At 36.6% G+C, this 13,253-nt stretch overlaps 2 protein-coding genes across 2 annotated transcripts; both read left to right on the forward strand.

Annotated features, from left to right (window-relative positions):
* Positions 1–511: 511 nt before the first annotated feature.
* LOC116303903 (uncharacterized) lies at positions 512–6,658 on the forward strand. The gene is made up of 5 exons (XM_089033630.1): positions 512–850; positions 4,617–4,734; positions 5,675–5,791; positions 5,861–6,051; positions 6,311–6,658. Exons 1-5 carry the CDS (start codon positions 512–514, stop codon positions 6,656–6,658), a joined length of 1,113 nt encoding a protein of 370 aa, XP_088889756.1.
* Positions 6,659–10,757: 4,099 nt separating this feature from the next.
* LOC116303902 (uncharacterized) lies at positions 10,758–13,251 on the forward strand. The gene is made up of 3 exons (XM_031713511.2): positions 10,758–11,099; positions 11,899–12,022; positions 13,118–13,251. Exons 1-3 carry the CDS (start codon positions 10,758–10,760, stop codon positions 13,249–13,251), a joined length of 600 nt encoding a protein of 199 aa, XP_031569371.2.
* Positions 13,252–13,253: the final 2 nt, after the last annotated feature.

Raw genomic sequence — 13,253 nt, forward strand, 5'->3', positions numbered from 1 at the left:
ATATAAAAAAATTAATTTCATCCGAGAGGATATCCTAATTAGCTGCCCCAAATGATAACAAAGGTTTTCATTCCTTTGTGTCTTTTTACTCTTTGATCAATCCTCCACAGTACCAGGGCATGACAGGTGCGTGGTAGAAAGACTCCAAAAAACCCAGTGTTGATTTTCAAGTGAAAGGCGCATTTTCATTAGATATTCAGTGATACTTTATACGACTAACAAGATATTTTGGCGGGCGGTATCCCAGACTGAATACCGAGACCTTATAAAAGCGGATCCTATAAACAAAACAGCTTCTTGCTGGGGGCTTCGATAAAATCAAGAAGTTCTAATTAGGGGAGTTCGTAGTGGTCATCAAACAGTTGCCATTATTAAACAACAATATACGAGGAGCAAAATTTTAATAAAAGGTTGATCAATTATTTATCGGCTCTCCTTTAAATTCGGGATGCACGAAGGCTAACTTTCAGTCTTTTCGATGTTGTCAGTGTTTTCAAAGTACAAGTTTACTATGAATACTTTACATCTTTCCAGTTTCATTCTACACTTGCTGCACGCAGTCGCGTCTGAAGAAACTTTTCGTCCAAGTATTTTAGGTGTTTTCTCGTTTGGAAACTTCTTTTCTCACAAAGACCACAAGCTTGTTGCAGCGAAACTGAAGGAGGAAAAAGTCGAATCTTCTGATAAGTGCCTAGTTCGATGCGTCCAAACTCACGGATGTTTATCTGTCAATGTGAACACAACGGGCGATGACCAAGGCTTGTATGTGTGTGAGCTCTTGGCTTCTGACAAATATGAAAACCAGTCAAATTTTACACCAAGCAAAGGGATTGATCACTACAGCACTGTGGTAAGTCTTTGTTGATCTGCAGAGTATCGAGATATTGCTCATATATGCATGGGACTCATGGGAAAAGAGGCCATTTTACTTTAAAATCCCAAGTTCGAGTAAAAGGAAATCGCCCGTTTCTTTCGCGTTTTCTATATTTTTGTGTGTCGTGTTGGTAGCGAGCTAAAAAAAGACTGATCAAAAGTTAAACTTTTCGTTGCATAATACAACTTTTTTTGTTGCTTAGGAACTTAGATAATTGTCATAGATAAAGTTATGCAAATAAATAAATAAATTGGATTTTCGGGTCTTAGTTATGTACAAAGTTAATTCAAATACTTTCACTGTGGGTTTTTTCATTTGAAAACTTAAAATTACTGCAACTGAGTGAATCGGTGAATATTTACTAAGGCGTAGTCAAATTAAATATTCACTTAGCCTGCGGTGAAGTATTGCTTTACTTTCCGGCATTTTAATACTCAAAGCCAAACCATTTCATACGTTCCTATGATGGTTTCAAGATTCATTTAGTCATTATTAGAAGTTTGATTTCCATCTCTTCATATCTATACACACTCTATGGTGATTTTTATAATCCCCCACGCACTGACAACAACACAATTGTAGTTTAGGGACTAGTTTCGTCCGTTTATTAGGACCTTTTCAACCTAACTGAATCTAACTGAATGATTACGTTACGATATAGTGTTTATACTCGTGATGAACGAGAGCGCGCGCAGTAAACTTGCGCGCGCTGTAAAAGTATAAGAAGAAAGAAAATTTACATTATAACTGTTCTAGGGATCTTCATAAAGTTCCATTCTGTTTTGTCATTTATTATTTTATCTTGTTCTTCTCTGCTAATTTTAACAGACTCAGTTATTTGTCTCAACATTGCATCACCCTGAAAAGATCTTGTCACATTCATGGTGAAGTCTGTAATAAGCCCTTCGTGTTTCTCTTTGCAATGTCTACTTAGTGCTGATGATTCGCCTTTCGAATCCAGTGCCATCAAATGTTCTCTTCCCCTAGTGTACGCGTTTCTTGCCGTCTCTCCGATATACTTATCGCCACAGGATTTGCAACTGATCTCATACGTTACATCTGTAGCTCTGCAATTTCCTCTACCTCCTGTTTGGCACACAAGCCAGTCTTCCTGTCCACAAGGGTCTTTCCTGAGCGGGTTTGACTTTTGTTGCAAACTCCTAACGCTCGTGCTAGCTTTCTCCACTAATTTGATCTTAATGCTACTCTTTCCGACATCATCTTCAAGTCTTCTTTTCAGCTTCCGAGTTTGGTGTCGCTGGTATCATTATGACACTCGTAAAGCCTCCTCTCTTATACCAGGTCTTCTCTTTGCATTTCTTTTCTTTCCTTCTTCCCATTTTCATCCACTCTTTGCGTCTGTACAACGGTCTTTCACCTGATTGATCTAGCGCTAAGATCTTCTTGTACGCTTTCAGTGCTGAGTGTACGACTTCATACCGGAACTTTTTGCTGTATCCTGAGTACTGCATCCTAAGTACCATTTCATTTACGTGTTGTACAGTACATTTCCATGGTAGGAGGGGGCTGCAGTTAAGGAGTACTCTTAAAACTTCTTGGGTCATAATGGTACGTTTGTTGTTCCATGGTAGTGCTGATCTTGAGTGGACCACATACTTTGAAGCAACATCCTTAGTATAGAACTCATGTAGAACAACTTGTGCGCTTGTGTTGTCACTTTCTTTCTCTCCTGTCCATACCTTAAGGTGGCTGCCTACTTTTGAACGTTCGATTTGAGCCCACGATGAGCGCGCGCTCAAAAACCGCTGAAAAATCTACAAGATTTTATTGAAGAACCATACGCGTTTTGAGCTTCAACAGGGCAAAACCCTCAAATTTTGCACGGGACTCTATATTTTTTGATAGCTCATTCGAAAAAACTCCTAAAAATCTAAGTTATATCAACATTTTAGGAAAAGTTTAAATCAGGAACGCGTGAAAAAATAGATTTTTGTTCGACTTTATGAGATTTTTTAAGAGCACCGAAACTACAAAATATGACAAATCAATGTATCTCTCTGTCTTTTTGTCGAAAATATCCATGTATTATTGTAGAATGATTGACTAGCCTTCATTCATACAATCATATAGTCTGCAAATAACTATTATCTTATTCATCTTAATTTTTTTCTAATCACTTCCGGTGGCGCAATTTCTACTCCAAAAGCTCGTGCGTAGGCTTCCATTAAATGCTGATTATCTCGAAAACGAGCTCGGGACACCCTATTTTTCTTTCCAGATTTGGAATCAGCATTAAATTTCAATTCGGAAAATCGAAGTTTTAAAAAAAGCTTAAATCAATTTCCAAAAGTAGGCAGTCACCTTAAGATCTAAAATAGGTAGCTTTCGATCCCGGTAGTTAGTACAGTAATCAACTTCAACCTGTATTGAAGTATGGATAGAATTGGCTACCGACCTTAGAAGCTCCATAGCTCTTGCATCTTTCTCCTTCTCTTTATCATCGTCTCTTGTACTATCTGTGATGGTGATAGCTCCATCCTCATATCTTGTACCGACTTCCGGTACCTTCATGACAATGTTGATGTCATCAACATATCTCTTGTACATGTACATATCTAGTTCCAAATTATGCATGAGTACTTTGAGGTTTCGATCCCACCATATCATGAAGATCTGTGCTAGCACACCAGTCAGCTCCAGGCCTATGGGTCCTCCCTTCAGTTGTTTCTTGATTTCACCATTAAAGCTATACACATGATTCTTCATAACGAATAGAAGTACAACCTTCAAAGCCTCGATGAACATGCGCATGTGAGCACTCCCATGGACATACATTGTATTTCTGTCTTAATTTTACGGTGCCTTGAGCATGCTTAAAAATTTTGAGCTATGTGGTGGTAAGATTTATCATATAATGTCAAATAGCTTGTATGGGAGGATTTATAAAGCTTGCTTAGTAATAAAAAAGCATACAGATGGACGTAAAGGATTAAAAGTGTTAATTTTAAGCCAGTTTTAACATTGCATTTACAAAAAACATTGAACCGTGTCTTCTCACACTGTTTTGTAATAACCATGGCAAGCGATCACTGAAAACCCTTCATTTTGTTTATCCTTATCCATGCCTTCATAATGTACTTATTGTAAACACAGATATTTTGCCTGTTGATTAAAGTAAAGGAAAACCATACTTGCGTATTGCCTATTTATTGAAGTAGCTTCCAAAGTCCCTCTCTTAGGTTTTCAAACCAAAACAATTGAATTTTGCTAGTGTATAAAAATATTGATAAACAACGAATGGCAGTTCATCCATTGGCATGCTAGTTCGGCTAATAAAACCATTCTAATTCATTATTTTCTAAAATGGAAAATCCCAAAATACTTTGGAACCGGTTTGAAGTATTGCTTTACTTTCCGGCATTTTAATACTCAAAGTCAAACCATTTCATGCGTTCCTATGATGGTTTCAAGATTCATTTAGTCATTATTAGAAGTTTGATTTCCATCTTGCTTTGAAGCTTGCATTAATGAATCGTAAATTTCAATCCCGGTCTTTGCCTAAAAACATCAAAATATTTATCTGTGAAAGGATTTTAGCTACAATTGTTAAAATAATTTAGCTTTGCACGAGTCTGTGAAGAACTAAATAAACTTTTAATCCGAGCAACATTCGTTTCATTAATGCAAGCTTCAAAGCAGGAAGGAAATCAAACTTCGAATAATGAAAGTTCACGTTGTTCATAAATGATATCAATTTGACAAAATCATTTTCAACCATTAGAGTCCATGTGAGAAGAAACCATGCAAGCACCGAGGAAAGTGTGTTCCAATCTATAAAACCCACACATACAAATGTGAATGTCCAGCAGGCACACTGGGACAAGACTGTCAGATAACAGGTGAGTGATTCAAAAATATTTTACTATTTAACTTCATGCAGAATCAATGCTGAAAACATTGAGTTAGGGCAAGAGAATATGAACTAAGAGAAGGAATCCCCGTGCCCCATCATGTGCACACTTTGATGCTATTTTTAGAATCTATTTTAAAAGTATCGTCCAATGACATCATTTATTTGATCGTTTGGTTTTCTGCACGCGTATAGTACGGGCGCGCTCTACGCTGTTTGCTAACGTTTTCTTGTGCTTTTCTTATGTTCAAATGTTCAAATCTGCCTCAAGATGACGATGTAGGTCGAGAGCTTTGGAAAATAAATGTAAAAATACTCCAGAAAGTTGAACAAATTACTACTTCAATTTCCTGTTGTATTTGCCAAGCTTTCGACATTCATATTCAGGGCGGAGTCGAAATAACGGATGAAAATCCAAAAACGTAAGCAAACAGCGTAGAGCGAGCGCAGTAAATGCGCGTGCAGAAAAACAAATAGTTTAAAAATAGCACCAAACTGTGCACATGATGGTTACAAGACTATATAGGGGGAATTCCTTCTCTTAGTTCATTTTCTCTTGGTTAGGGGTCATAGGAACTTTCACTGAGTAGAATGTACGAGATTTTAGACACCGGATAAATCCTGATATTTCATCGATATCTATATAATAGAGTACAAACACTATAAGTGTGCAACATAAATACCACTAAATACTGCTAAATAATGCTAATCCTATTGTTTTCTATTGTTTAATTAGCACTATTTACCGCTAAATAGTGCAAAGTGTTGCACACTTTTAGTGTTTGTACTCTAATGAAACAAAACAATTTACACTCTTCGGATAACTCTCTGTCAAAGGAGTTAGTCTAGGAATTGCAAAAGCATTCCTATGGCCAGTGTTGTAATTTTTCATATTCATGGTCACATTCATTTGCATTTTTGTTCATCAGATTTCCGCAACTGCGCACAGCGATTTGCCGCTGGCTACACGAACAGCGGTGTCTACGAAATCACTACCCCAAACACAAGCAAGATTGACGTATACTGTGACCATGGAAACGGTGAAGGTATAGTAAACCCTTGAATTATATTATGATAGATTTATTTTGCTGACTTTCTTTCTTTGACCATGTTAGAGGATTCAGGCTGGACGATGGTTTTCAAGGCCGTAAGTGGTGTACCACTACAACAACAAGGTCCTTCAGTATTATGGCTGTCAAACTCTCTTCTAGAATCCTCTTCGTCAGCTTTATCCATAAACAGCTCGTCCAGACAGCACTATAAAAACAGGATCGTAGAACACTGGCAGGCATTCAATCCAACACAGGTACTGTAGTATTTATACTGTTTGTTAGCAACTGTTGGAAAAGGGTGGGAACAAAAGTCACATGACCAAAGAGGGCGGGGGCAAAAGTCACATGACCAAAGGGCGGGAACGAAAGTCACGTGACCAAAGAGGGCGGGGACAAAAGTCACGTGACCAAAGAGGGCGGGAACGAAAGTCACGTGACCAAAGAGCTGGTAAACAAAGAGATCTAGGTTGGTATTTCCAACTGCACACAAGTTATAATTGGTGCTTCTCATAGGTTCGATTGTCGTTGTACAAGGACAAGAAAGAGGTTGTTCTTTTGGTATTCAACGCCACAGGATCTACCAAGACCAACTGGTTTTCTCGTGTTCGTCTTCTAACAAGTCCATGGACTGACATACATTCCCAGCCTGTCAACTACTTCTCCATCAATGGTGATATCAGGGATATTTTGAGGCGAACCTTTTTCATAAACAGTCAATATGTTGATTGTTCACTTGACTTAGGATGGATGGTTCTTGAGGAGAAGATCCCTGGAGGATGCACCTGGGAAAACCATTTTCAGCATTTCTCGGTATTATATTCTCCAACCAACAGCCGCGTACTGTGGTCAAACGAAGGTTAGCTATAGTAAAGTACTCAACTGTAAAGAAGAGCCTCATTCGTCTATCAACAACTAAAGCACTTTTTTTATTTTAACAGGTGCATGGTCCGTGGCTGACATGATGGCCATATACATACGATGATCACGTGATGACTACATACGATGATCACGTGATATGACTACGTACTTATGATGATCACGTGATATGACTACGTACATACGATGATCACGTGATATTATGACTATATACATACGATGATCACGTGATATGACGGCAATACACGATTTTCATAAGTCAGTATTTTTCTGATAGAGAAAATGAGGCCTTTTAACGTTATCAGAAACTATCAATATTATATGAGACAGTACTCCTCGTTTTGGTGCATTTTCAAAACTTTAAATGCTCATATCTTATTAAGGATTTATTACCTCCATTAGAAACTCACATATATTATCAGTAAATCAACAAACTCAATGATTTAAAAGGGTTTTCACTCCAAAAAAATGATTTCAAACGTTTATGCAAATTGCCTGCAGCAGTTATGAGGGCCGTGTATGTACATACGATGATCACGTGATAAAGTAATTTAGTTTAACGTGATTGTTTATATATAACTCTTATTATATTTCATACTTGTAGGGTTTTTCTGTTTCGAAAAGAAATTTTATTCGTAATTCAAAAAAAAATGTATGCAAATGGTAACTGTTGGGACTTTTTTAGAATTACATTTGCTATCGTTTGTTTTTCTGCACATGAATACCGCGGTGCGAGCTCTACCTGTTTGCTCACGTTTTTTTGAAAAATACGAAAAAAACATGTGTAAACAGAGTAGAGCGTGCAGAAAAACGAACGTTCAAATGAATGATTCTAAAAATAGCATCAATGATTCTAAAAATAGCATCAATCTTTCTAAAAATTGCATCAGAGTGCTCATGATGGGGCATAAGGATCCATTCTCTTAATATACTTACACTACTCCAGAAGTAGAGAAGTTCTCTTTTCTCATGGCACAGAACATAGCATGGGCTCAACTATTCTTGTGTAAGAAATTATTTGATTTAGAGTAATCTCTAGTATAATATGCGAATGTGCTCGTTATATTATCCTAATACCATCATACAAGAATGATCCTTTTCTGCTTGTAAGTAAAGGTTTGTAAACAGCCATTGTTTTGTATAGGTAATGAGATGATTTCTCGTTCAATTTGGATTAATTTGCACGAGTTTCAGTGTTCAGTGTTCTTCAAAACGTCCGTAATTGCGTGAGGCCGTAGGCCGAACGCAATTTGGGCTTTTTGAAAAACAAACGAGTTAAATACATTAAAAAATTAAAAAATACATTAAAAAATTCAACCAAATTAGATAGAAAAAAAAGCATGTTGGAAAGAATGCACAAAGCGAAGAACTCGTTTGTTTTGCGATTGTGTTTGTCAAAAATCGGTTTACAAAACAATATTTTATTTACAAAACAGGAAAGAAATATGAATAACAAAGATTGCTTTTGATCTTTTAAAACATGTTTAGGAATCATTTTTTTCATCTTCAAGACTTCAAATATTTGACATTTTTTGAGAAAACAAGCAAGCATTCTGCAAAACTTACATAAATCATCAAATATCCTCTTTTTTCAATTGATAAACACTCAAAGGAAAGTTGATTAAGCTGCTGAAGTTCTTTGTACAGAAGTATTATGTACCTCTTTACGGATAAAGTAGGCGAAAGCTCTTGAAGTTTCAACATCAAGTTTCAACGTCTCTCGCTTCAACTCTCGAGTCAAGTGATCTTGAACAGCTGTAAAATGGCCCAACTGATGCTTTCTTACCTTCTTAATTCTCAAGTAACAAGCAGCGATTCCTTCCTTTGCCATTCTCAATCTTTTTTGCTGGTTTTCAACTGATGAAGCTTGACTTTTTTAGCATTTTTGAATCCATTTTGAAGATGAAAATCCGCCATCTTGAATTTTCTGAGAACTTCCAGGGAGGGAAGGCTGTTCTGTTGCTATGGCAGCTGTTAATTCAATTTCTATTGTCTTTTCAACCAATCACTGAAAAGTGTTTCACATTTTTGCACTGGTGTTTCAGGAAAACAGCACTGCTCTCAACCAATCAGAAGTGAGAAATTTTTGCATGTATATTATTAGATGAAATAAAACGACCAATTACAACTCCTCCACGATCGCAAAATTCTTATAAATAGTTAGGTTACAGATTTAGAAATTCTTATTTTATAAAAACGAATGTATGGAAAAAGAGCAAGCCTGCGCATTTCCCCATACAAATGCTTATCGAAAATTCAATTTCATAATTATAATTTGCTTGTTATGAGCTGAAGATCACGTGACCTTTTATTGCAAGTCATGCCGCTTTTCATTGAAAAAAAACCCAATTAAATACCCTTTCTAAAGTGAAACTTTTCGACCAAAATTGACCCATCAAAGATAGGTATGGCTAGATACTGTGAGACAGGATAGAAAACTGATAGAGTAGAAAATATTATATTCGACTATGAAGTGAAACCATGTTGACCTGCAGAGTAACAGATAACTCTAGACTGATGATACAAAGTGTCACGCACCCTTATTTTCTCGAATGAACTTCTACAGGATAAATACATATAATGCAATTCATGTTTAGATTTTGAAAATTGTTAAGCGACGAAGCCATCTACATTGAAAAAGATTTTGTGAACTACCTGGAGTTATTTCATTGCTTCTGACTTGGAAACGACCTGGAAGAATTTTGCGCGCCACGGACTCGCATATTCATCCACAAATACCCGAGGTATTAATAAGAATAATGCTAAAAAATCTATGAGTTAAAAGGTGTAAGTACATGTAGTGCTCAGAGTTACTGTATGTGAAATATATAAGTTTTTGAAGCTAATATATTACACTTGATTCTGAGCGTGACAACCAAATATGAGGTTTTCCCTAGGTTGCGTTTAACTTCTCGCTGTTTCTCTCTTTCTTAAAATGACTCAAAAATAATTTCATTCCTAAAGTCTGAAGTATTTAACATCCTCTAACCACAAATATGAGTGTTTTGAAGGCGTAAAAAAACGGCAAATCGGTCATAAATACTAGTGAAATCTAGAGAGGATGAGGAAGCATCTAAACCCAATTTACTATGACGTCACAGCCCAGTCCCCTAGGTTATCATTTCCACGCGGCCAGAGGTCAAAGAACTGCCGATTTTCGCACTTTTGACCGCTCGAAAAAAATTTAAAGAAATGTCAGAATCAAAAAAATCTTTGGACACGTTACTTAGAATAGCTTATGTTTCGATATAAAAAAGTAAAAAAATTGAGGGTCATAGGCACTTTTAAAATGTTCAAAACCTATCCAGCTGAGCGGTGAATTTTGTAAAGATGTTTTTCCCTACCGAACATTTGAAGGGTTTTTCTCACGAGAGCCAATAGAAAAACAGAACATTTACGAGAACCAATCAGGTTGAAGAAATCGTCATTTGTTTTTTCGATCTTGAGAACGAAACTTGACAAGGGAAAGTGGAATGCAAAGAAGCGATGAACACCTTATGTCTGCTTTTAAAAATCTGTCTTATTTCTCCCTACTCCTCATACACGTGCCTCATAACGATATAAAAAATTAATTCCAACCGAGAGGATATCCTAATTAGCTGCCCCATGCAAATGATAACAAAGGTTTTCATTCCTCTGTGTATTTTTACTCTTTGATCGATCCTCCACAATTCAGTACCAGGGCATGACAGGTGCGTGGTAGAAAGACTCTAAAAAACCCAGAGTTTATTTTCAAGTGAAAAGCGCATTTTCATTAGATATTCAGTGATATACTTTATACAACTAACAAGAGATTTTGGCGGGCGGTATCCCAGACTGAATAGCGAGACCTTATAAAAGCTATAAACGAAACAGCTTCTTGCTTCTATTTATTAGGGGGATTCGATAAAATCAAGAAGATCTAATTAGGGGAGTTCGTAGTTGTCATCAAACAGTTGCCATTATTAAACAACAATACAAGGAATAAAATTTTGATGCAAGGTTGATCAATTATTTATCGGCTCTCCTTTAAATTCGGGATGCACGAAGGCTAACTTTCAGTCTTTTTTCGATGTTGTCAGTGTTTTCGAAGTACAAGTTTAATATGAATACTTTACATCTCTCCAGTTTCATTCTACACTTGCTACACACGGTCGCGTCTGAAGAAGCTTTTCGTGCAAGTAATTCAGGTGTTTTCTCGTTTGGAAACTTCTTTTCTCACAAAGACCACAAGCTTGTTGCAGCGAAACTGAAGGAGGAAAAAGTCGAATCTTCTGATAAATGCCTAGTTCGATGCGTCCAAACTCACGGATGTTTATCTGTCAATGTGAACCGCACAACTGGTGATGACCAAGGCTTATATGTGTGTGAGCTCTTGGCTTCTGACAAATATGAAAACCAGTCAAATTTTACACCAAGCAAAGGGATTAATCACTACAGCATTGTGGTAAGTCTTTGTTGATCTGCAGAGTATCGAGAGATTGCTCATATATGCACGGGAATCATGGGAAAAGAGGCCATTTTACTTTAAAATCCCAAGTTCGAGTGAAAGGAAATCGCCTTTTCTTTCGCGGTATTTTTGTGTGTCGTGTTGGTAGCGAGCTAAAAAACTGAAATTTTCGTTGCATAATAAACTGTTTTTTGTTGCTTAGGAACTTAGATAATTGTCATAGATAAAGTTATGCAAATAAATAAATAAATTTGATTTTCGGGTCTTAGTTATATTACAAAGTTAATTCAAATACTTTCACTGTGGGTTTTTTCATTTGAAAACTTAAAATTACTGCAACTGAGTGAATCGGTGAATATCTACTAAGGTGTAGTCAAATTAAATATTCACTTAGCCTGCGGTGATTGAAGTATTGCTTTACTTTCCGGCATTTTAATACTCAAAGTCAAACCATTTCATGCGTTCCTATGATGGTTTCAAGATTCATTTAGTCATTATTAGAAGTTTGATTTCCATCTTGCTTTGAAGCTTGCATTAATGAATCGTAAATTTCAATCCCGGTCTTTGCCTAAAAACATCAAAATATTTATCTGTGAAAGGATTTTAGCTACAATTGTTGAAATAATTTAGCTTTGCACGAGTCTGTGAAGAACTAAATAAACTTTTAATCCGTGCCCAGAATTCAAATTCGCAACATTCGTTTCATTAATGCAAGCTTTAAAGCAGGAAAGAAATCAAACTTCACGTTGTTCATAAATGACTACATCAATTTGACAAAATCATTTTCAACCGTTAGAGTCCATGTGAGAAGAAACCATGCAAGCATCAAGGAAAGTGTGTTCCAATCTATAAAAACCAGACCTACAAATGTGAATGTCCAGCAGGCACACTGGGACAAGACTGTGAGATACTTATACCAGGTGAGTGGTTCAGAGCTTTAAAAACTTCTCATATGACCTTCTATGTTCTTTTAAGCTAAAACGGCCGAGTCAACCACACAATGCTCACATCGATTATTTATTGCTTAGCGCATTTCACACAAGACTTACTATGATCTATTTATTGCTACACGCGTAATAGGTAAATTACGAGCCTTGTTTATTGCTACCATTATTGTTGAAGTGCGACCCTCGAAGTTTGATGTTTTGGTTTGAGTTAAATGAATGACGTCATACGTTACTCGTGCCAGTCTTCTTGAGCCGAATTCTTGTAACCAGAAATTAATGGCGGACGATCGAAAATAAGTCGTACAATTTTGGCCCTTTCCTTTCGAATATTAGAAAAATATTTCAGTGAGTGGTTGTTAATATATTCGAGATTATTTCAGCAACGTTTCAGCTCAAATGAAAGAGTTTTAATTTTGGAGCGATTTTCGTCCAAGTGCCCCTTTAAGCTTATTATTTTTATATCATATCAAACAGTTCAATGACACAACAGTTTCCTGTAAAATCACAGTCTTGAGTTAGCCTTGCTAAATACAAACAAGAAAAATATTGAAGAGAATTTTAGAATTCACAATCTTTAAAATTGGATTTACCGTAATTATGAAAAATGGCGTTCAAAACCGTCGACAACTAAATACCACAATGCGAGGACAGTTAGTAGTCTTTCCCCGTCTTTGTTTTTGCATTTCATAAAAATGAGGAAACAGGTCTAAGTTATCATTGAAATTCTCGTTTGCCGGGGATGGAGCTGATATTTTTGATCTGAGGATTGAAAGAAACCGCAAAGGCCTAAATGTGATTGGTTGATAAGAACGTCATGGCAACCGTGATATCTTCACATGTAACGGATATGACATCTTCACTGAGTAGGATGTACGAGATTTTAGACACCGGATAAATCCTGATATTTTTATCGATATCTATATAATAAGGAAACAAAACAATTTTCACTCTCTGGATAACTCTCTGTCAAAGGAGTTAGTCTAGGAATTGCAAAAGCATTCCTATGGCCAGTGTTGTAATTTTTCATATTCATGGTCACATTCACTGACTTGCATGTTTGTTCATCAGTTTTCCGCAGCTGCGCACAGCGATTTGCCGCTGGCTACACGAACAGCGGTGTCTACGAAATCACTACCCCAAACACAAGCAAGATTGACGTATACTGTGACCATGGAAACGGTAAAGGTATAGTAAACCCTTGAAT

This window comes from Actinia tenebrosa, unplaced genomic scaffold (assembly GCF_029948245.1).
Source record: "Actinia tenebrosa isolate PJP-AT-01 unplaced genomic scaffold, QUT_ActTen_1.0 PGA_scaffold2__45_contigs__length_23673736, whole genome shotgun sequence".
NCBI lineage: Eukaryota > Metazoa > Cnidaria > Anthozoa > Actiniaria > Actiniidae > Actinia > Actinia tenebrosa.

What these genes read in the sequence shown, in the direction of transcription:
- LOC116303903 (XM_089033630.1), top strand. Translation starts at nt 512, where the DNA reads ATGAATACTTTACATCTTTCCAGTTTCATTCTACACTTGCTGCACGCA. An exon ending in TGACCATGGAAACGGTGAAG is followed by an intron (nt 5,792 to 5,860) that starts GTATAGTAAACC and finishes TGACCATGTTAG; the next exon opens with AGGATTCAGGCTGGACGATG. An exon ending in AGGCATTCAATCCAACACAG is followed by an intron (nt 6,052 to 6,310) that starts GTACTGTAGTAT and finishes TGCTTCTCATAG; the next exon opens with GTTCGATTGTCGTTGTACAA.
- LOC116303902 (XM_031713511.2), top strand. Translation starts at nt 10,758, where the DNA reads ATGAATACTTTACATCTCTCCAGTTTCATTCTACACTTGCTACACACG. An exon ending in TTAATCACTACAGCATTGTG is followed by an intron (nt 11,100 to 11,898) that starts GTAAGTCTTTGT and finishes TTCAACCGTTAG; the next exon opens with AGTCCATGTGAGAAGAAACC. An exon ending in CTGTGAGATACTTATACCAG is followed by an intron (nt 12,023 to 13,117) that starts GTGAGTGGTTCA and finishes TTTGTTCATCAG; the next exon opens with TTTTCCGCAGCTGCGCACAG.